At 43.1% G+C, this 23,735-nt stretch overlaps 1 protein-coding gene across 2 annotated transcripts in view; it reads left to right on the forward strand.

Moving 5' to 3' along the window:
* The window catches only part of SEMA4G (semaphorin 4G), a 233,950-nt gene that overhangs the window by 142,315 nt on the left and 67,900 nt on the right, over positions 1-23,735 (forward strand). For both annotated transcript variants that reach the window (XM_066600936.1, XM_066600937.1), the window contains exons 6-8: positions 12,536-12,629; positions 12,723-12,839; positions 18,725-18,882. In XM_066600936.1, coding sequence (XP_066457033.1) covers positions 12,536-12,629; positions 12,723-12,839; positions 18,725-18,882 — 369 coding nt within the window. The remainder of the gene's footprint in view (positions 1-12,535; positions 12,630-12,722; positions 12,840-18,724; positions 18,883-23,735) is intronic.

Here is a 23,735-nt window from a genome sequence, read left to right on the forward strand (position 1 = left end):
CATGGGAAAATGTGTTTTTACCGGAGTGACTCTTAAAATGGCTTTTGCGCAGACTGATTGCAGCTATATTAGAGATGAATGATTGTTAATTCGATCAGTCCTCTGTAGTACCGGATCATCACTATTGGCAGCACATCCCTCAGTCACAATGGAAGATGTGTGCCGATATCTACAATTTTTGTTTCTGCAGTGTAATCTAAGCAATCAGCCGATGACCTATCCAGTGCTGATCGTTGGCACATTTACACGGCCCAATGATTGGTCAAATGAACGTTCATGCCTGTGAAGAGGTCTAGACCCACCAAATTGTGGAGTCTTTCCATATATCTCCATGAATTCGGTAAACATCCGGTAAAGTAGGATGATTAGAGATGAGCGAGCGTACTCGGAAAAGCACTACTCGCTCGAGTAATGTGCTTTATCCGAGTATCTCCCCGCTCGTCCCTGAAGATTCGGGTGCCGCTGCGGCTGACAGGTGAGTCGCGGCGGGGAGCAGGGGAGAGCGGGCGGGAGAGAGGGAGAGAAAGATCTCCCCTCCGTTCCTCCCCGCTCTCCCCTGCAGCTCCCCGCTCCGTGCCGGCACCCGAATCTTCAGACCCGAGCACAGCGATACTCGGATAAAGCAAATTACTCGAGCGAGTAGTGCTTTTCCGAGTACGCTCGCTCATCTCTAAGGATGATGCAACTAGTCATTGCTATCAAAAGGAATCCTAGAAGACACTCCTTTTCAGCCAATGTTTTCAAACAGATTTTTTTTTAAAAAGAACTACTTTTGCTGCCATCCCTTTCGTAGGTCCATTTATGAGTTTTTCTTAACAGGTTTTAAAAATATTTCTCAAGCCTCGCAGCCATCACCGCACCTCGAAGTCTTTGCAGATACAGTATTTGTTGTGTCTACTGAATGGAAGAGCCTAAGGGTCAATGAGAATCGTTGTCGCTTTCTCATTACAATGTGTTAATGCAGATGGCATGCAATCTTGCAAATCTTGTTTGGCATATTAACCCTTTCATTGCTGCCAAAACACATTATAACTAATAACATGTTATGTGGCATAACTAATTAAGCTGTCGGTGGTGTTCTCTATGAAAGCTCCTTATAGTATTTCTGTACGTTACGTTCTATATAACACAAGGGAAGCAAACATTGGTGCGCCTTCTAGTCAGATACTGGATTACGACAGACATTTTGCTCCCTCGCACTCCGGAGGACCCAATACATCTGGCATTACGTAACCAGCCTATTCATTTTCCCTGTAGGGGGGCCCAAGGGGAATTGATCACTTATTGCGACAAAGTTCTCCCTGAAATTACAACTAATTGCTAGAGGTCCCGGGATGAAGTTAAATTAAATTGTTCCATCAATTTATCACCCGGTGACCTTCTTACTTAGAAAAGACTATATCTGTCTTTTTGCAACAATATAGCAACCGTGGATGTATCACTATGTAGCTACAATCCCCGAGCCCCTGTGGTAGATACAGAAGCATCCATATTGGTTGACGCAGCTTTTCCTGAAGCTCATATGCCTTAGAAATGATTGAATAGACTTTTTAACAGCGTGCCCAACTTATATTTATTGCCATTTATTGATGTTTCTGGGAGGTTTTATAGCCATCCTAGGTGACTAGCACTGGGGCTTTAAATGCCTTATGACTGGGGAAAAATGGGCACTGTAGCTTTAAGGCGTTATTAATCAGCGTAGTATATGTTTAGACTGATATTTTACTATATATAAATACAAATTTACATTTTGTACATGTTTATTTCATCCAGTAAAGTCTAACCAGATGCTCTGGTGCCCAAACAAGGGAATAATATGTCTTCGTTACAAAGGAGTATATGCCGCCTTTAATCAAAACCCTGTGTGCTAAGGTTTTATTGGCGATCCTGTATTTATAAGAGCGCGCATTAAACGTTCCCCCTGGTTTATTGGGGATGTAGCGTCTGTTTCTTCCTTCTTTATTTCATGTTTGAGTTTCTGTGATTTGTCATGTTTCAAGCAGAAAACAGAAGGGGTTGATGGGGAACATATCTCTTTTATGTATGTAAATGCGAATAGTGTAAATCTGCTCCCCTGCGCCGCTTGTTAGCGTCTTGTGCGTGTGATGAAACGCCGCTGCCAAGACCCCGCGTGTGAAGAAAATGGTTTAGATCAATAAGTTCAGCTGGTTTCCGCATCTGATCTGCTGCTTGCTAAGGGCTTCAAAGGTAAAAAAAAAGCGTGACAGCGTTTACGGCTGTGATTATAAAACAAGCGTAAGCTTCCGCTTTTAATTAGGTTTTGATTATGAAATACTTGTTACTTTCTGCATGTTGTGAGGAGCGACACTTCCAGCATTTGTCACTACAGGAGTCACATCTTCCAAAACAGATGGCCACTCTTGATGCGTTTCTCGACCCCTTTCCTTAACCTGTCCTAATTAGGGTTTTCTACAAGGGATTGTCTAGAACCTAAGTTCTCTACCCATAGAATATACACCCCAGGGCAGGGCCGGCTTCAGTTTTACGTAGCATCTTGGGCAACAGACTTACAGTGGGCCCTCTTAGTGAATTATGTGTCCCAGATATAAAGTAATAAACTCCTCTCCATCACACTCCTCTGCATCCTCCATCCTTTGCGTTGGCCTCCACTGTCAAGGCTTGTGGAACTGTGCAGGCGGCACGATGAGAAGGCACCAAGGGTTGGAGGAGGAAGTGCCAATGTCATAGTATTTGCATTTTTAAGACAGTTTTTAAGTTGTTTTCCAAGAAGAAGGACCAGATTAATCCCACCAATGAGTGGGCTCCTCGAGGCACAGTGGGCTCTACCACTAGCTAGAGTTTGCCGGTTGCTGATGCTGGCCCAACCCCATGAGTACATTTCTGGCCTCTACTCTATGTTCATTGTAGCTATGCTGTGATTATAGCCTTGGGAGTTCTTGTTTAAAGGTTTTCTTCAAAGATTCCAACTTATACCTTACCCACACGATGGGGAATAAAAGTTTTGAATGGTGGGGATCCGACCACTGGGACCCCCACCATAAATAAGCATGGGGTGTCCATGTCCCTCTGTATGATTAAAGCTTTGGCTGAGCATGCATGCTGCAGCTCCATTTAAGTCTATGGGACTGCCAAAGACAAACTAAGCAATAAGCGGTCTTTAACAGTCCCATAGAGGTGAATGGAGCCAAAGCGCATACGCTTGGCTGCTACTCCATTCATATAGGGAGACACTGGAGCCCTATTCTTGTGTCCCAGCAGCTGGATCTGCAACAATCTGACATGTCCCCTATCTTATGGGTAGGGGTATGTTTTCAAATCTTTGAACAGTCCCTTTAAAGAGGGGTAAGTGAGTCACCAGGGGTTTGTCTGGTACTCAGGGCAGTGTAACACAGCAGAGCCCTAAACACAACATCAGCTCTGTTACACTAAAGAGCTAAATCTAAGTGTAAAGCACAAATTCTCCTAAAGGGGTGACATTAAGATAAGTGACATAACCAGCTGCCCAGCGGTTGTTCCTCCACTGATTGACAGGGCAGGAATGCCATGTCTCCTGAGAGATGGGCAAAATTAGAGTGTCGCAGATTGCCAAACACTTGAACTCTATATTCAGCACTCTCAATTCAATTAATAGAGCGGTGGCTGAGCATGCGCATTGCAGCTCCATTTATTTTGCCAGTCTTTCGGGGGGCATAGGACCCACCTTCTGGCAATCAGCGGAGGTCACTGATTAGTTAGTAATCGGAATACCTCTTTAAATTTCTTCAAACTTCGGATTGAATCCTAGTCTATGTTTAAATCTCGCTGTAGTCCCATCATGGGCTGCCACATTCTTGTCCATGTCACTCTCTGGATAATCTGTGACCTCTTAGCTGGTCTCTTCTGTTAAAAGTCCTTTAATCCGCCATCAGTAAACCTTAATAAATGTCGGATTATCGGAAGCCATTTCATTTTATCATTGTAAAGCAAATATATGAGAGATCTTAGAAAAAAACTGAAATTTCCAAGCTGTTCTAGAAAACTAGGACACATTAAAGCCCTGAGCATAATCATATTTACTTAGGTGACCACTCAAATTTCTCTTCATAGGGATATGTGAATTGGCATCCAGCAGCATATTAGTTTTAATATGAAGATAACAATATGAAGTTAACTCATGGAGCTGCGGGGGATGTTGTCATAGTTACGTGTGGTCGGAATAATAGGTCTTTCATATATACTTAGTGTCAAAATCCCTCCGCTAGAAGTTGTTGGAATTGAATGACAAGTAAGTGATTACAATATCAGAGCAAAAGGATAATTTATTGTGAAAAACTGACCCATTGAAGGGAGGCTCTAGTACCCTGTTGTACCACCTCTAGCTTGGGTACAAGATGTGATACAGGCAGGTATGGAGGCTCTAGTACCCTGTTGTACCGCCTCTAGCTTGGATACAAGATGTGATACGGAGGGCATGGAGGCTCTAGTACCCTGTTGTATCACCTCTAGCTTGGATACAAGATGTGATACAGATGGACATGGAGGTTCTAGTACCCTGTTGTACCGCCTCTAGCTTGGATACAAGATGTGATACAGGTGGACATGGAGGCTCTAGTACCCTGTTGTACTGCCTCTAGCTTGGATACAAGATGTGATACGAGTGGGCATGGAGGCTCTAGTACCCTGTTGTACCGACTCTAGCTTGGATGTAAGATGTGAAACGGGCGATATGGAGGCTCTAGCCCCCAGGTGTAGTGCCTCTAGCTTGGATACAAGATGTGATACAGGTAGGCATGGAGGCTCTAGTACCCTGTTGTACCGCCTCTAGCTTGGATACAAGATGTGATACGGATGGGCATGGAGGCTCTAGTACCCTGTTGTACCGCCTCTAGCTTGGATACAAGATGTGATACGGATGGGCATGGAGTCTCTAGTACCCTGTTGTACCGCCTCTTGGATACAAGATGTGAAACGGGCGACATGGAGGATCTAGTCCCCAGGTGTAGTGCCTCTAGCTTGGATACAAGATGTGATACATATGGGAATGGAGGCTCCAGTACCCTGTTGTAACGCCTCTAGCTTGGATACACGATGTGATACGGGTGGGCATGGAGATTCTAGTACCTTGTGAGGTTGGCTCTAGCTCGGATGTGAGATAGACAAGCATAGAGGCTCTAGTATATTGAAGGCCACCTCTAGCTCAGATGCAAGATTTGATATGGGTGGGCATTGAGGCTCTAGTACCCTGTTGGGTCACCTCTAGCTTGGATGCGAGATGTGGGCCGTCGTGGAGATATACAGGTTCCGTTTGGCATCCCGATGCATATCTTTCCACATTTGCTGTAACTGAGCCTCTAGATCATGCAAACTCGTAAGCTGACGAAGTTGGCATCCTAGATGGTCCCAAGCATATTCTGTTGTCAATAAATCTGGTGACTGGGCAGGCCACCGAAGTGTGACAATGTTGTGGAGACATTCCTGTCACACCCTTGTGTGCGACCGAGCATTACCTCCCCCAGACCATCACATGAGCAGTGGGGGCAGTGTGCTGCTTTACAGTAAAGGTAGGATTGAGGCGCTCAGCCCTAGGTCTTCAGATACAGACATGGCCATTATTAGTGCCCAAACTGAACTGGGATTCATCACTGAAGACAACTGGGTTCCATTCCATAGCAGTCCTGTTTCATCGTTAACGACACCACCTCAAACGGAGGTGACGATGGGTGGGTGTCAAAGGCAATACACGTAATGGGCACTGTGAAATAAAATGTCCTTGAGCCAAGCGCCTGGAAATGGTTCCGACAGACACAGAGGCCTCTAACGGTGGTACCAGATGTCTCTGGATGGCTGATAACGAAACAGTTAGAGCTTCTCGTGCTTGTTGGACAATTAAACAAATCTCTCTACTGGAGGTCTGTTGATGCCATTCTGAGCCCATTCTCCTTGTGTGTGTGCCTTCATGCTACCACTGGTCCCAACACCTCCTAACAGACTGGTTACAATGATCTCATCCAATCACCCTATCGATGGCTAATTCCCTGCTCATCTCAACTTCCAGTTTCAGTGATAACATTACGGACACCAGGGGCATGTGATCGCAAAAACAACCAATCACTGGCTCACTTCAACCAGTGTTTATCTATAGCGGTCTCATCCCATTGTCAAGATGTCATCACTGTAGCAGCAGGAAGTGGAGGAGCAGGGTATGAGGCATCGGCGGAACAGGAGCTACAGTTGATCAGGTGAGGCAAGTATGACTTTTTTTTTTCCTTCGTCTGTCCAGCACTCTGAGCTGCTTTCAAAAATGTTCTTTTCTTTTTGAGAAGGTGGCAGGGACATGTATGAATTCATTGCGCCATCACACCAGCTCTGTGAATACTGCCTTATGCTTGGGATTTCTATAAATGGGGACATCTTGTAATGGACTATTGTCTAGATTGTACATCGTTACGAATGTGATGACCAGTTTTGTTTTTTGTGTTTGCTGTTTTTATTCTTCATTCTCTCTAATAGTTTCAAGAAGAATTTTTATAACTTTGTGGAAATGAATTCTTATTCGTCATGCATGACTTGATCATATGGTCAGCACAACGATGGTCACAAGGATCACGGTTTTCTTAAAAAAAATTGCTGTTGACTTCACTTTCACATGTAATTGTATCTAGAGCTTCCCAGAATTAGAGACATGTGGTAAAGTAGTACTCATGGGGGGCAGATAGTTTCTAGACCTTACTTTTGTCATCCCATTGAAGAACAATGTAATTCAACTTCTCGCCAGCCTAAAATGGTTGTTGACAGGGAACAACAGACTGTATTAAATAGCAGTAGAGACGTAGAAAAAAATGTTAGTTAGCAGTTTTTTCCCCCGTTTCTTGTCTTGAGTTACTTACTACGTTTTTATATCCTCTGTGAATATTCTTGTGTGAGTTCTCCAGAGACTGTGAGCTACTGACCTCATTCATACCATGAATTGCAGAAGTAAATGCAGGCATTAGTTTCTATGTGACAGTGTAACTGATTAGTCAATACTTAAGCTGTAAACTAAATTTAGGCACAATGTTTGTGTGTGTGCGCCTGCAGATGACAACCATGTGAGCTACAGGACTGTTAACCCTTACCCCAAGAGTTAAACCTTTGAATGGTGAGAATGTTGATCTTCCCCTTTACAAATAGAATAGTGGCAGAGTACATGCTAGGGGATTCTGGAGAGTGCTGTACTCTGCTTCTCTTCAACAGTCCCTTACAGATGACTGAAGCGGGGCAAAAGTGCGCATGCTCACCCACCACACTAGTCATACAGTGAGACATTAGAATCCTGTTCTTGTGATTAGTGGGGATGAGATTCCAGCAGTTAGATTCCCGCTGATCAGATACCTATTCCCTGCCCTGGGCCATATATTGGCCATATATACTATCCTACCAAAAGTAATACTTTTAGTTTAATACTTTTTAGGGTCCGCTTTGTTCCCATTGACATTGGTACTCTTCATTAACATCTGATGCACTTTTAGCTGGTATTTCCCTACATTCATCCTGCAAATGTCTGGCGAGTTCTGTTAAAAAAGGTGCATTGGTCAGTCTACAATGGTATAAGGCGCATCATCATTGGACAGTTGATCAATTTAAAAACCTTCTATGGAGTGATGAATCCGCGCTAATCCATCTACAAATGAGATGGACATACCTGGGTGTGGAGGATGCCTGAGGAACAGCATTTCCCGAGTGTGTTGTGCCAACAGTTAAGTACAGCAGAGGTCCCATTAGGGTCTTGAGGTGTTTCTCATGGTATGGTCTCTGTCCATTGGTTGTAGTGTCAAAATCCATGACCAAAGAGGAGTACCCTGATATTCTAGAGCAGGGCTGTCGAACTCATCTACACTGATGGCCACATCAGCATTATGGTTGCCTTTAAAGGGCAGTTTGTAATTGTTGGACTGTATGAATATAACTACTCCTTAGGATATTGTTAGATAACCTGAGACACCGTATCACACAATGTTCTCGTCCATTGATCATGTTCTGAAAATAACAACAAAACAAAATGCAAGGACAACTGCTCAAATGTATTCAAATGTATAAATAAAATGTAATTCAACAGGATTTCTGGGTTGAAATATATTTTCTTATATTTTTAATTCAGGTTATTAAAAAATGCTTACCAAAGATGTTTGGCGCCCCATTTGATCCGTAAAAGGCCAAGATATCCTTTAGGGCTAGGTTCGATTGCCAGCCACTTCCACCCCATTAGACCAAGCTTCCTACCGTGGAGGGTGGCTAGAGTGCCTGGGTAGGGCTGGCAGAGCTGTGCCACCACCTGTAAGTTGCTGAACAGAGTAGTGTGGTGGTGCTTGCCGGAGCTCAAAATAAAAGATAGCCCCTGCTTCCTGTGCTGGCGGTACCCCTCTGCTAAGCGCTGGTTGCATCCTCTGGGAAAATGGAGAGTTGGTCCTTCTGCGTCCAGACCTCTTAAGCCACATAACATGACATGGCGAGCCCGGATTAGGCCCGCGGGCCTTGAATTTGACGTGTTCTAGATGATTATGTGATCCAAATCCAAACCATAAACTGTAAAAAGAATATAAGCATGAGGTGCTAGAAGAAAAATGGGTGGGGGTCTGCCATTTTTGGAGCCAATTGAAATATATAATGCAAGCACTGATTTTGCTAGAGTGAATGTCAAGAGGTGTAGCTTGGGGAAGGCTTGTTGGGCATGTTCTCCAGATGCTGGGTACTAGAAGAGGTAGTGGACCACTCTGCCTTGCTCAACGTATTTAGGTACATGGCAGAAGCAGCAAATTGAACCTTTGCCATTTTTGAAGGCATTACTAGTTTATGGCTTTGTAATATGTGACTGTTCTGTAAAACTCCACAGTTAAGGGAATGACACATCTAGATGCCTTTTGAGGTTGGCCTATGTCACTGGTTGACAGAAATAAAATGGAAGGAGGATGTCATTTTGAGGAAGACTACTTTTGGCAAGAACATTTTAGATGTTTGCCTGTTCCATAGCCTTGGGATATTCTGATGGGGTTGTAGGTTGTCAGATTCTAAATTCATTCCTTGGTTTCTAAAATTCTTTCTGTGGCCAAGTGTAAAGCTTGTACAGAACACCATCCCCATGCTCTGCTCAATGTCATTAACCTCAAGGCTGTTTAGATCCTCTGTAAACGGGGATATTCCTGCCAACATTACCTAATGTGTCATTTGGTCAAAGAGCAAACGTTTCATCGGCTCTTAAGAAAAAAGAATTAACTGGAATTCCAAAGTTTGCTTTTAAGAGTCGGTCTGTAGGGATAGAAAAATCATTTTATAGAAATGCACAATTAGTGAGATCCAAGAATATGTTCTGACTTATTAATTTTCTCTCCAGGAATTCGTCACAATGAGTTATTCGTCTTGCCGTATTTGAGCTACAATGTAATTAGCAACACATCTTTAGCAGTTCGGAAAGTGTCTTCACAATTCAATTTCTAACTGATCACAGCTGCTCATCGGGTTTAATGTAGTATAATACAGAGAAAACATTTATCACGGGTGACCACAGCACTGTTAGCATGTTTGAAAGTTATTTTTACTGTATAGGATAGAGCAAAAGTATAGCTGTATGTTCCTTGGACCCAGCATATACTATATTTTATACCTGGGTCAAGTGGCCAACCACCAGTGATGTGATGGTATATATGATCAATGTTACACTGCATAGGATGCTTAATCAATTCTGATTAAGTGGCTGCATTTGCCTCTTGGGTGGTAAAAACTTGTGTTGCTGTGTGCAAATTTGGGTCCTCACTGCCCCTAGGACCTTACTGTAGACTCTGCTTTATATGCAAGATCACCTTTTTTCAATGTAGTAATATTTCAAAGAGTTCTTCAGACTATTGCAGTAGCAAAGTGACATAAAAACCGAATGGAAGTCTAAGCTGGTTATGGCTAACTTCTAGGATAAGAATGGCTTTATAAGGGACAACTACCGTCTGAATCAGGGGCATACCTATAGGGGATGCAGAGGATGCGGTTGCACCCAAGCCCAGGAGCTTTAGAGGGACCAAAAGGCTTATCTTCTCCATATAGGGAGCTCAGTACTATGAATAAAGCATTATACTTGGGGAGCCCGGGTATAGCTTTTGTACCGGGGCTTAGAGGCTTCACGTTATTTTTCTGGTCTGAATAGTAGCTCAAAACGGGGCGTGACGTTTTTTGGTGGTCATCTATTTGAAATTTTAACCCCTCTGCTCATTGGTTGCTGAGTCCACCGAATGCACAAAACTACGTGAACACTCAATGCTGCAAGAGGCCGAAGCACCGAGTGTTCCTTTTGAAGGCGAAACTAGAAAAAGAACTTGGCAGCGAAAGTATCTTTGAAGACCAAACAAGCTATTAACCATAGCAGCAAGTGTCGTTCCTGCCGTAAGACCAGCAGAGACTATGCAGTCAAGGACCACTCACACGCATTTATGTATTTTGGGGAGCCAATAAGTATTAAGTGGGAGGGCAGAATGTTTAAAAAAAAAAAAAAAAAAGACAGGAGCCAGTCGGCATTCGGTGGGTGGCACATGTCAAGCATGCTCCCTGCAAAGTTGTTAGCTAGTTGTTGAATGATGATGCTTACACCAAATAATTAATCAAGTGACTATTTTTTACGTGAGCTGAAACAAAGCGACTAGTGAAAGAATTATCACTCCTGACCCTGTTGGCGGTCGTATTTGGACGGAACTACTGTTGCTTAGATTTGCTCTATCGAGTGATTATTCAGGCAATAGTTGTCCCGTGTAAAGCCTCCCTAAGGGCCTCTACACACATACATATGTGCAAAAATGCTTGCGCAATACATTTGTGCAATGAACGACGTGCTTTTGCGAGCGTATCGGCGCATTTTACTATACTATTTGCATTCTCGAGACAAGCTCACATGCGCGAAAGACACTTTCCCCTCACTGTGATTTTTAAAGGCTGTTTAGGTTAATTAGGTCCAGGTGGTTTTTTTCACAGAATTGTGCATTTGGCCACCTCCCATAGACTTCTATGGGCACCTTAGGTGCACAAGTGCAGACAAATATAGAGCATGATGTGTCTCTTTCCGCGTGTGCAATAAAAAAAAAAATGAGAACTAACTAGAGATGAGCGAGCATACTCCATAAGGCACAGTACTCGAGCGACTAGTGCCTTATTAGAGTACCTGCCCGCTCGTCCCTAAAGATTCGGGTGCCGGCGGGGAGCGGTGGGGGAGAGCGAGGAGGAACGGAGGGGAGATCTCTCTCTCCCTCTCTCCCCACAGCTTCCCCCTGCTCACCACCGCAACTCACCTCTCACCCGCGCCGTCCCCCGAATCTTTAGAGACGAGCAGGCAGGTACTCGAATAAGGCACCACTCGCTCGAGTAGTTTGACTTATCGAGTACGCTCGCTCATCTCTAGAACTAACCCATTGAAAGCAATAGGTTCTATTCTCTGCATATACATCCATCTGAAGTGGCCCTAAGCCTGTGCTATAGTGGCAGCCTCTGAAAGTGCAAAGGGTACATCTCCCGCAGAGACTTCATACCCAACTAAGCCTTCCATCGGGTTTCTTATGTCACTGTGCTCTTGCAACAGGCTGAAGGACTCTGTCCGAAATGTTTCTACACTACGATTCTCTATGAAATCCTGTTTATTAAGTCCGATTTACATTATTGAACCATAAACATGATATAACATTAGTATGATTGACGGAGAGGAATATTTACAATGTATAATGCATACAAACAACTAACTTCTTCCAAGATTGACATAAGAAGCCTCTTGCCGATTTCCTGCCATTACAAATTTGGAATCTTCAATTCCTAACCATAGCCTTTACCCACACCTATATGTCATTATCCAGTAGAGCGTCGGGAGACCTTTAATAAGTCTAGGCACTAGAGATGAGCAAGAATACTCACTAAGGCAAACTACTCGAGTGAGTAGTACCTTATGCTAGTACCTGCCCGCTCGTCTCCAAAGATTCGGGGGGCGGGGGAGAGCGTGGAGGAACGGAGGGGAGATCTCTCTCTCCCTCTTTCCCCCCCGCTCCACCCTACTCACCGCCGCAACTTACCTCTCACCCGCGCCGGCAGCTGAATCTTTAGAGACGGGTGGGCAGGTACTCGAATAAGGCACTACTCGCTCGAGTAGTTTGCCTTAGCGAGTATGCTCGCTCATCTCTACTTAGCACAAGCATCTTATATCCAATTTGTATAAAAGCAAAAATCCCTAAGAGCCAGAATGTAAGTTGTGAAAAAGCCTTTGGCTGGAAGTCTTATTCTAAAGAGCCATTTTCACAAAGCTGCGAAGCTTATTGTTGAGGTATTGACAGAAAATGAACTTTTTCGGCAAACCTTCATTACAAAGCACAATTGGAATTTGCAGCATTTTAAAATGTTGTTTTTAATAGAATTGGGGAAGGCTTGGCTGTACGAGCCGGAGCTCATTGATGGAAGGGCACTCTTGTGATCCATTAGCACAGCCGGTTATGGCTCTCGAGTTCAGCAGTCCGCTTTTATCTGGTGCAATCAGCAGTCCAGCTGTGGGTCCTTAATCTTATTCATTTTCTTGTTTGTTTAGAATGTAAAGACTTTCCTCTTACCTGCTACTTTTGAAGACGGAAAAGAAAAGTGCCCATACGATCCAGTCATTGGCTACACAGGTCTTATCATAGGTAAGATGTGTGTAGGGATGGATGTACTACAACATCATCGAAGGGGTTCCAAGACATGTAGTAAGAACTTGGCGATTGTCTTGTTGATTGCAGATGGAGGCCTGTACACTGCATCTCGCTACGCCTTCCACAGTGCGCCAGACATAAGAAGAAATATTGTTCCACACGCTTTGAAAGCTGAGGCATCTCCTCTGCACTGGCTGATGGGTGGTAAGATGTCTTGGATTTTGAAATCACTTGACTATTAACAGCATTGAATGATATATGTTTTTAAAATCTATTGCTTATTTGGATTGTTGACCTTTGCATGTGGTGGTGTCTGAGAGGGAGTCATCCAAGAGTTGTCACGTAAGCCTAAGGATACATGGAGTCCCCTGTGACTTGCTGTAAAAAGTACAGCATTTGTCACTACTTGAAAGTTCCAAGTGAAACTGCAAAAAAAAAATTCCCAAAGTTTGGTGTGAGTGCCGCTAAGGCTGTGAATCACTAGTGACGCCTTAGAGTCCAGAGAAAATCAAACATAACAGCGCTTCTAGTGTGGAGGGTCCGACAACAAGCAGAATAAACCAGTAGGAATAATGGTACCTCCAACGCTTGTGCACAGGCTCAACTCATCGAAATGGTCACGGAACCTGGAGAGTATCCATGTGAAACTGGAAGTGGTGGAGAAAAAAATCCAGGCGCGCCGAAGGAGGACCAGGGCAAAATGGAGATCAAATCCTTTATTAAGATAAAGGCAATGGACGGGCACGTTCTGCTGCCCGTTTACTCAACAGAATGGAGAGAACACTTGGAAATTTAAAAAGCCACAGGCTGGTGGGTGATGTCACCAAGGTCATATGACCAATGTCAAGTGATCTGACTTACAATGAAGTAAATGATATATAGGTGCAGCTAAGAATTGGGCGTTCCAAATTGAAATAGATTTCTAACCTAAATTTAAGCATAAGTGTTAAGGAATTGATCCATTTTCTCCCGAACAAAAAATGGCAGTAGTGAAGCAGAAAATGATCCAAAATACATCTACATGGCATACCGTAGTTAATTAAATTGTAGCTAAGTTTGTTAAAAAGGGATAAAACATCATTGCTGAAAATAAAAAAACATTTTCATGTCTGAGAAAGTGGGACAATAACAGCACTAACCGCCCAGAGGTTAACAGACCAGCCAATCGCAAGTGGAAAAGAAATACGACTTGCCAATGAGCAAATGGGGACAGAGGGGAACCAGCGGGACTTTCATGCAGTCCTGCTACACCAATTAAAGTGCAATAGAGCGGCCGCTGAAAAGTCAGGGGAAGACAGAACTCGGTACCATTGGACAATCGCTGTGGCTATTGGGGTTTAGAAATAATTAGTTGGGGAGCAAAAAAATACACATTATCTAAGGCTAATTTTGAGCCGGAACCTCACAGATCTGGCACACAATACCAGAAGAAAAACCACTGCATGCAGCACTTTTTCTTCTGTCCAAAAGCTAGGAGGAAAACGGATGGACCCCATTATGGTTATTGGGATTCGTCCGGCGCTGCTCGGTTCCGTCTAGAGATGGCGGGGATTTAAAAGCCGAGGGGATTCAAAACGGAGCAGGAAAGGGGAACCCTGAGCACAGATGTGAAATATAAAAAGGGAGGGATATGTAAGAGAGAATGCAGTATAAGGAGGGGGGGGGGGGGGTATGGATGTAAATAAAAGCATAAGAACAAGCTAACCACCCAGATGGGATGTGATAAGCCACAGCGGCCGGTGGGGATGACACTATAGAATTCCTAAACAGACTTGGTGCGCTCAATTAAACCATTAGAGGTCAAGTATACAATTGGAAAATCCAGAATGCTTTGCGTTGTTTCAAACGATGGAATGTATTGGAGCAATGGACGAGAGCTTGTTCAAAGGGAGTTACGGTAAGCTGGTTAAAATCAGACCTATAGTCGTAGAAGTGACGCGAGACACTAGGCAGCGCGAACTTATTAATGATATTGGGCCTGTGCTTGTTTAGTCGGTTATATAAGGACTGTATAGCCCGGCTTACATACTGGAGTCTGCATGGGCATTCAATTAGGTAAATTACGTAGTCCGAGCTACGGCTCAGGGAGGAATTAATCTTGAAGACCTCTGACGATAGAATGGATGAGAAGGAGCAACGCTTGTGGCAAATAATAAGACCACACAAGTAACGAGGCTTGCCACACTAGTAGACACCAACACAGAGGGTAACAAACCTAAGGGGCGGGATGTTCTACAATATAAATGTATAGAGTTCTGTCCTCAGTGGCTGCTCTGTTGCACTATGAGGCCTCAGTCAGACGGGCGTTTTTTCGCCCGATTTGCGCATGCGTCCGGCGATTTTTTTAAACCATTGCTTTGCAATGGTATCGGATACAGGAGCGCTTTTTATGTGCTCGTCCGATAAATTATAGAACAGAAATCGCAGATCGCACCTATCTGCGATTCCTGTTCTCTTCTCTATACGCGCTCAATGGGGCCGGCGGCAGCAGCGCCGACCCCATTGAGAACATATAGAAGACAAATCATTCTTCTCTGCCACAGCTGTAATAGCTGTGGCAGAGAAGAACGATGTTTGCCCATTGAATTGAATGGAGTCGGCAATACAGCCGGCTCCATTGAAAGCAATGGGCTGCCGGCATGCGCGGGATGAATTGTCGGGAAGGGCTTAAATATATAAGCCCTTCCCTGCAATTCATCCAGAAATGTGTTAAATTAAAAAATATATATATACTCACCTTGTCCCGGCAGACGGAGTTCAGCGCAGTCGGACTGCAGTGGGTGTGAAGGGGGTGTGAGTCAGACCTGCCCCTGATTGGCTCAGCGCTGAGCCAATCAGAGGCAGGTCTCACTCACACCCATTCATGAATTCATTAACGCTTATATTTTATGTCGCACATTCTACTTTAGTTTAGAATGCTCAATTCTCTATTATACCTGTACAGCGGATATAAAAAGGCTACACAGCCCCGATAAAATGTCATGTTTTTGTCATCTTGAAAAGTCCGAAAAGGTTAATAATTTCATATTCATTTCCACCTGCGATGTGACCCGTTATCTGTACAATTCCATTGAAAAACAAACTGAAATCTTTTAGGGTGGAGAAAAAAATAAAATGTGGTTGCGTAAATATGCACACCCTAAAACTAATACTTTGTTGATGTATCCTTTGACAGCATTTAGTCTTTGTGGTAGAAGTCTATCAGCATGACACAACTTGATTTGACAATCTTTGCCCGCTCTTCCTTGCAGACGTCTTCCAAATCTGTCAGATCGCGAGTATCTCATGTGTAGCGCCCTCTTCAGATCAACCCACAGATTTTCAATGAGATTCAGGCCAGGGCTCTGGCTGGGCAATTCCAAAACGTTGTTCTTCTTCTGGCAAAGCCATTCTTTGTTGATTTGGAGGTATGCTTTGGACCGTTTGTCATGCTGAAAGGTGAAATTCCTCTTCATCTTCAGCTTTTTAGCAGAGGGCTGAAGGTTTTGTGCCAAAATGAACTGATATTTAGAACTGTTCAGAATTCGCTTCATCCTTGACTGAAGCCCCAGATCCAGCAGTAGAAAAACAGCCCTACCTATGATGCTGCCCCCACCATCTACACTGCGGGTACAGTGTTCTTTTGGTGATGCACAGTGCCAAACATACCTTATGTTTACCTATTGTACAGATAGCTGGTCACATTAACCCTTTCCAATCCAATTTGTATCCTGGTTTTCCTATAGGGCTTACTCTGCTATTATAAAATGGCACTATCTGCTGGCTAAAGCCAGTACTGCATGAGGTGACACATTGGATAGGCTCTGACAGCAGAGAGGCTAGCAATATACAATAAGAGAACCCCGACGGACGTCTTCCAACATCGGAGCTGTACAGCCTTAAATCATAATGCCTTTAGATGTCAGACAGTGGATTGGAAAGGGTTAAAGGTGGAAACAAATCTAAAATGATTCATCTTTGTCTGATTGATTTTTAACATGGCATTTTAACAGGGATGTGAAGACTTTTTATAGCCTCTGTATATCATTCACTTCATTGTAAGGCAGATTACTTGGCATTGGTCATGTGACCTGGTGATGTCACCCACCGGTATTTGCCTGAGCTTGTTAAATTTCGAAGTCTTCTCTCCATGCTGATGTGTAAACCGAAAATATACCGATCCGGCACAGAAACGCGTTATCCAGTATCTTAATAAAGGATTTGGTCTCCATCCTGCCATGGTCCTTCTTAAGTGCGCCAGCCTTAGAATCTTAGCCAGTCTATTGCACTCAGTTCATTTCCACTTTGTCTATGTTCACCCAGCTCTGTGAAGTGAATAGGTCATCTCTGTATGTTTTTACATTTGGTTGTGGGTTAAACCCTGGAGTTGAGCTTTTTTATGGTCATGGTCTCGTATAACGATCATCTTAACACATTTTTTTTAAATTAACCTCCGAGCTTTCCTTTTGATATACACAATGGTTTATATTGTAATATTGAATTGGTGTACCAGGAAATATATGGGAGATAAATCATTTAAATCTGCATTGGACTGAGTACCAGAGTGTCCTATGGTGGGCTTGGAACACTGTTAAACCCCACAGGCCCAGCAGAAGAACCCTACATGGAGCTGGTGCAAGTGAGAAGGGGTTGTCTACTTCTATACTATTGATAAACCTATCATTAGGATAGGCCACCAGTAGTAGATTGGCAGGGGTCTGCTGTCTTGGAACTTATTTGATCAGCTGCTCAAAGGGGTTGGTGTGCTTATACACTAAGCAGACAGCTCTGCTCCTAGAGCAATGGCCAGACTTAGTGTTAAAGGCTAAGTTTCCATGCACGTCAAAGGAACCATTGCCTGTAATACCAAGCTAAGTCACTGCAGTGGGAATGGAGCTGTCTGGTTTCTGCAGAAATCTGTTCTGTGCACAAGTGCATTGGCTCAGCAGACAGGTCTTCAATACGGTTCCTGGGCAGCAGACCCCCCACCGATCCACTACTCTGCAGATAGGCCATAAATCATTTACAACTGAATTGCCCCTTTAAGTGGAGTAAGGATAAAAATGACCCCTTTCAATAGGATGCTTCCTTAAGGCACGGTTCACATTCTACTATATACTAGACTGAAGCTGAGAAGGCTCTTGTGCTATATCAGCCAGGTATATTCAGTCTCTTTTGTTTTTTGTGTTTTCATTATCTACATTTTTGTCTGACTTTTAGAAGCCTTAATACCATTGGTCCCACCAGACTGGTCCTTTCCATCAACGTCTTAAGGCTTCGTTCACACTTGACTTTTTTTGCTGTGTTGTTGAACCGCGGTAAAAGTAAACATGAAAAAATATGCATTGTTAAAAAACTGCACAAGGTTTCTAAAAATACATGCAGCTTTTTAAAAAACTGACTGTGGTTTTTGAAAAACATACATGATTTTTGCTGTGGTTTAAAAAGCACAGCAAGAAGCGCCAAGTGTGAATGCAGCCTCATTGTAAGAATGGCTGGAGGGAGTTGCAGTACCCCCGGATGATCTACGAATTGTCTAGGCAACAGACACCTGATATATATATATATGCAAATTTCGCTCCGTTGCCTTTGAAAATGATTTTTGTCTTCTGTTCTTAGTTGAGTTTGTGTACAAGGGAGATTTTGAGGAAAAGCCGTCAATAATTTATTGCAGAACATATGAAAAAGCTTCTGTTCATTCTCTGACATTCTGTGTTATGACATTCGATAAACACGGGGATTCTGGGACAGCGTGATATTTTACAAGATGGCAGGCAGCTTGTACATGGCCTTTCAAAGATACCAGCCTGGCTTTGTTCTCCTTCCATTATCAGCTGCAGCATAAGGATGCCACTTCTGGGCGGGATTATTTCACGGTTACGTTTTATTCTGTTGGCAAAAAAAAAAAAAAATCAGAGGGGACTTTAATTACTGCAACGTTGCAAACATTGTGAAGGAACGCAAACCTCAGCTTTGCAACAATTACAGATTACTATTTTTTTTTCTTTTCTCCGCCTTCTCATTGAGGTTTTCATGATTTCTGTAATTGTCATCCACCTCAATATTGATGCAAAGTTAAGAAATATATATATTTTTGTGTCCTTTTTAAGATGCTGAGTTTGTGACTTCTGCGTTAATTCGAGAAAGTCTAACTACTGCCATAGGAGATGATGATAAAATCTACTACTTCTTCAATGAGAACATCATGGAAGACACTTCTGAGTTTCTAGAAAAGACCAAAGTAGCAAGAGTAGCTCGGGTGTGCAAGGTAAGAGAAAGTGATATGGGCCTATCGGTGCAACAATGTCAGTATATTCAGCTACATTACAAAACTGTACTAGCAAAGTACTAGAATATGATTAACTGTGAAAATGGAAATATATTCTTATAGGGTTGAACCTCCATTTTTTTTCTTGTACCCTTGTTTAGCTTTACTTTCAGTCATACATTTCTATTACAGCAATCCTCTAATGATGTATTTTTGATCACTCTCTAAATGGATGGGAGTAATCCCATCACTGGTGTAACTATAGGGGATGCAGAGGATGCAGTTGTACCCGGGCCCAGGAGCCTTAGGGGGCCCATAAAGACTATCTTCTCCATATAGGGAGGCAAGTACTATGAATAAAGCATTATAGTTGGGGGCCCTTTACAAATTTTGCATTAGAGCCCAGAATCTTCAAGTTATGCCTCTGAATCCCATAGTATAGTAGAGTATTAACAGGGAAATCAAATGCTGCATAGTTGCCCTGCAAAATATAAGCAGAATGCTGACTACTGTTTATGGTAGCCTGTAGTCAGCCTATTGCACAGTATACACAGACGTAAAGGGGTTATACCATCAGTTATCCATAGGATAGAAAATAAAAATCTTATCGGTGGGGGTCTCACCATGAAGACCCCATTGATCCTGAGAATAAGCCTCCCTTTTCTCCCATCGTCCTCACTGCAGGCTCGCTGCACTCCATAAGTGAGGAGGAGATTGAATGGAGCAATGGCTGTGCATGTGCAGCGCTGCTCCATTCATTTTCAATGGGACTGACGGAGATAGCAGAGCACAAGTTCTTGGCTACTTCTGTCATGTGTAGCCATAGCTCCATTTGTTCTGATGTCACTGGGGGTGGAGCGACCCCACGGTGTCAGGAAGAGGAGGACATGGGAACCCCTTTTCTTTGGATTGGTGGGGGTCTCAATAGTCATACTCCAACCAATCAGACTTTTACCACCTATCTTGTATAACCCCTTTAAGATTAATGTCAGCCATACCCTACAGCTGAACAGTTTATATGTATGTGACTCTTCCTGACTCTACACCCAAAAGCAGACGTTAGGACAAAGAATGATTGGACTGTTGGATTTAAATATGCCCTATCCTTTTGTTTTTAGAGAGATAAGCCACCACCAGAGGCGTTTGCCAGTGGCTTACTCCCCTCTCCCAACTCAGAACACATGCATGATTGGCCGAGCATGCATGTACATGGATGGGGATGGCTTGGAAGCTACCTAATTTGTATAGCCAGCTTTGGGAATACTAATTGGGGATTGTGCACTTACATTAACATAAAATGAAGGGCACTATGTTGCGAGCCAGATTTACACACCATTGCTTACACATAATTAGGGGTCTTTCACTTTATAGGGAAAGTTTCATAGCTATCATATAGCCTCTGGCTGTATAGCGGCACTGGGTTCTAACAATGGGATCAAACTGTCTTGCTCAGGGAGGACTGCAGAGGTATTCCAGGACTTTTAATATATTTTTTATATTGCTGACCAACAGGTCATCAATAGAAGATCAGCAGGTATCCACCACTTAGATCCCCACCAATCAGCTGATTCTCTAGGCTGCAGTCACTGCGGACAGTGCAGGAAGTGGAAAGCACTGACCATAGTGAAGCAACCTATGTTGGTATTGCAGGTGAAACTCCCATTGAATTTACCATCCTGTAATATCCCTTTAATCGGTCATCTATACATCCTTCAGCTTGCAGATGACTTGCCTCTTTGGGGCCAACGGTATTACCAATAACATTCCTGACTTCATGCTCTATAGAATGTTCATGGCTCTAATGCATATATGTCCAAACTTATTTAACTCATTGGAAAATATGGCCTCCTAGCATTACAAGCTTCTTTGTCTACTAAGAGACACAACAATAAGTCGAGACTTGTTGCTCTTGCGCTATTCTAATACTTCTATAAAGAACCTTAGATCTTAGTCCTGGTACTACGCCGTCAACCTCTTCTTCTTTTATTCATTCTTGACGTCTTTGGACTATTTATTAAGCAACATTTATTCAATTTATCTTACTGCTAAACCATTATTGGACCTTGTGCAACATGATGTATGATAAGAGGGAGCCTCTGCATGCCAGGGAGGGTGTGTTTGGCCGTTTTTGTGTAGGAGGTTTTATGATTACACACCTGGGTACTATTCGACAGTTAGTCCTTTATCTTTACCGTATCTTCTTGAAACAGATTTTCTTTTTCTTTCAAATACAGAATTGTTATAATCAACAACAAGTTTCTGATTACTTCATTATGTCAACTTTGCTTCATTCGGGGACTTTCTACTTTCCAAATCTCTGTAAACACCCGTACCATGCCTTCACAATGGAAAATAAATTGTTGAGGACTGTTGGTGTTCCCCATATCAGGCTATCGTATATGTGCTGCCATTGTCTAAACTATTAATGAAAAGTTGGCGGACATTGTTAATGCAGGTGGAAGAGCTGAATATCATATCTATATGGGGGCCTCCTGACTTCAGGAAGGAGGATAGGGCATGTTAAATTTTACCACCTGACCCTTTTGTTCCTCCTGGAGATAAGCCACCGTTAGAGCTGTCTGGTAGTGATTTCTCCACTCTACCTTTTGAAAACCTATGAAGGCTCGGATGAACAGAGCATGCATTTGTATGGAGAAGTTGGGAAGAAAAGTTGCTGTTGTCTGACACCTGTAAAGGTGTACACCGAATCTGGGCAAAAGCATCCAGGTGGACAACAGGCCAATGTGTCATGTTACGCATTCTGTAAGTTCCCATACACTTTCAACAACTGTTGGACAAGCAATTGTTCATCCAAATTACTGTTTCCCCTGGCTACCCCAGACACATTTAACCTGGCCAAGGTAAGCCACAGCCAGACATCTCTGGTACCAGCTAATCTCCTAGATAAAAAGATCGGGTATTGAAATTCCATGTTACTTTTTTTTTAATCTGACATCATCTGACTGGCAGAAAGTTGAGCCAATACACATCAGAGAGTTAACTGGCCCAGCCATCATTGGCAAATTTGTAATGTGTGTGGGGATCTTAAAGCTTACCTGAGTTTTCAATAAGTTTTCTAAAATATACCAGGTTTTCCTTAGCTGCACGTTTGTCACTGTTTTCACTCTGTTCCATGGTTTTAAGTTCTGATTTTCAAGTGGTTTTACCCTTTTCTTGCTGGCCTGCTATATGCAATTCATTTTTAGACAGGGGGCATGTCACAGTAGTTCACTGTCTTGTACTTCCTTCCCCTTACTTCCTATGCTGAATTGCATTATCAATGGTACAATCAGCATGGAGGGAGCATCTAAATGCATGCCTTTTTGCTGTTGCAGGATGATTGTAGGAGTTGAACATTCAGAGCCATTCTGGCCAAATGATTAGTAAATCCAAAGTAATGTGCACACACATGCATGCTGAAGCAACAGAGAATATAGAGATTGTTTACACAATGTCTGCAGATCTGTCGGCCTGTGGGTACACAGGAGATGCCTCTCTCCCATAGCTAATAAAATGTCCCAGCATCACAATTCGTACAGAAACTTACTACCTAGCAGGCAGTGGATTGCAAAAGAGCTAGAAGGGAGACCCCTAGTGGTAGTCACCTTAGCCTTGATTTGAAGTAGCAACATGAAACCATTTTTCTTGAAAGTATATTACAAGATTGATGAGCCACACAGCGTATTGGATGAGCAGAAGTTGTCTGAAAAGTTAGTATCGCTTTAAAACTCTGCATTACCAACCATACTTCTTTTTTAAAGGAGTTGTCCTAAAAACAAGTTCCTTGCAAGCAGTTAGTCTAAAGTCTTCAAAAATTGATCTGGCGGGAGATAAGGGCACATGTATGTCATGGGGGATAAAGGGAATTGATATCTGATGAGTGGTGAGAGCTATAAAATCTCAGCCTTTGCTACAGATCATACCTGTACATAGGTGACCCATATACTTTCTTTTTGGAAAGGAATTTGGATTGTAATGCGTGAAACCAAGTCTTCCTGTCTTTTCCGTGTAATCCTTCCAGCCCCACTAGTGAAAAACCAGTCAATTGTTTAAAGGCTCCTTCACGAAATCTGATGTACTAATCTACCATAGGCTCCCATGCTGCCAATCAAATATATTGCGCAAAACACACACGCAATAAGGATTGCAGCATGTTCTATCTTGGCGCATACATGTCAAGATAGTGCATGGCAATCGGCAGCAACTACACGCAACAGCATTGCATACTTACTGCATGACTGGCACGTATGGGAGGCACGGAGCGAATCACAATAGGGTGCAGCCAAGAAAATTTGAGTTTCTGGCACGGTCTCGCCTATGAAATGATCTCAGAAGATCACTTTATCAAACATGTTCCTTGTGTTAACAGAAGGCCATAAACACGTCTGTATCCTAACTGTTCCAAAAAATCACAAAAATAGCTCACGTTTGCCCAATTTGAAAAACAAGCCATAAATGAATGTGTTCTCCGAAAACCGTCGGTATGAAACATGTTTTCCTAGTGATCTCATTTCTGTTTTGCTACTCGCTATCAGATAGAAAGCAGACAGATGGTAAATAGCTTTATTTCTTATCAATTTGTACAACATTTCCTCTTGCTTGGAACAGATTTCACAATGGGAGACATTCAGAATGTGGATCTGTACATTGGACTTTTGTTGGGACTGCCAAATGACCAAGTTGGGTAGCGGGTTACGTAGGCTTGTTTGTGTAAGATGTAGAGCCAGGGGCTTTAACTCTCGCTGTTGATCAAAGCTTAAAGGGGTTGAGAAAAACATGGCTGCTTACTTCCAGAAACAACGCCACTCTTGTCTATGGGCTGTGTCTGGTATTGCAGTTCAGTCGCATTTACT

This window comes from Eleutherodactylus coqui, chromosome 4, assembly GCF_035609145.1.
Source record: "Eleutherodactylus coqui strain aEleCoq1 chromosome 4, aEleCoq1.hap1, whole genome shotgun sequence".
Taxonomy (NCBI): domain Eukaryota; kingdom Metazoa; phylum Chordata; class Amphibia; order Anura; family Eleutherodactylidae; genus Eleutherodactylus; species Eleutherodactylus coqui.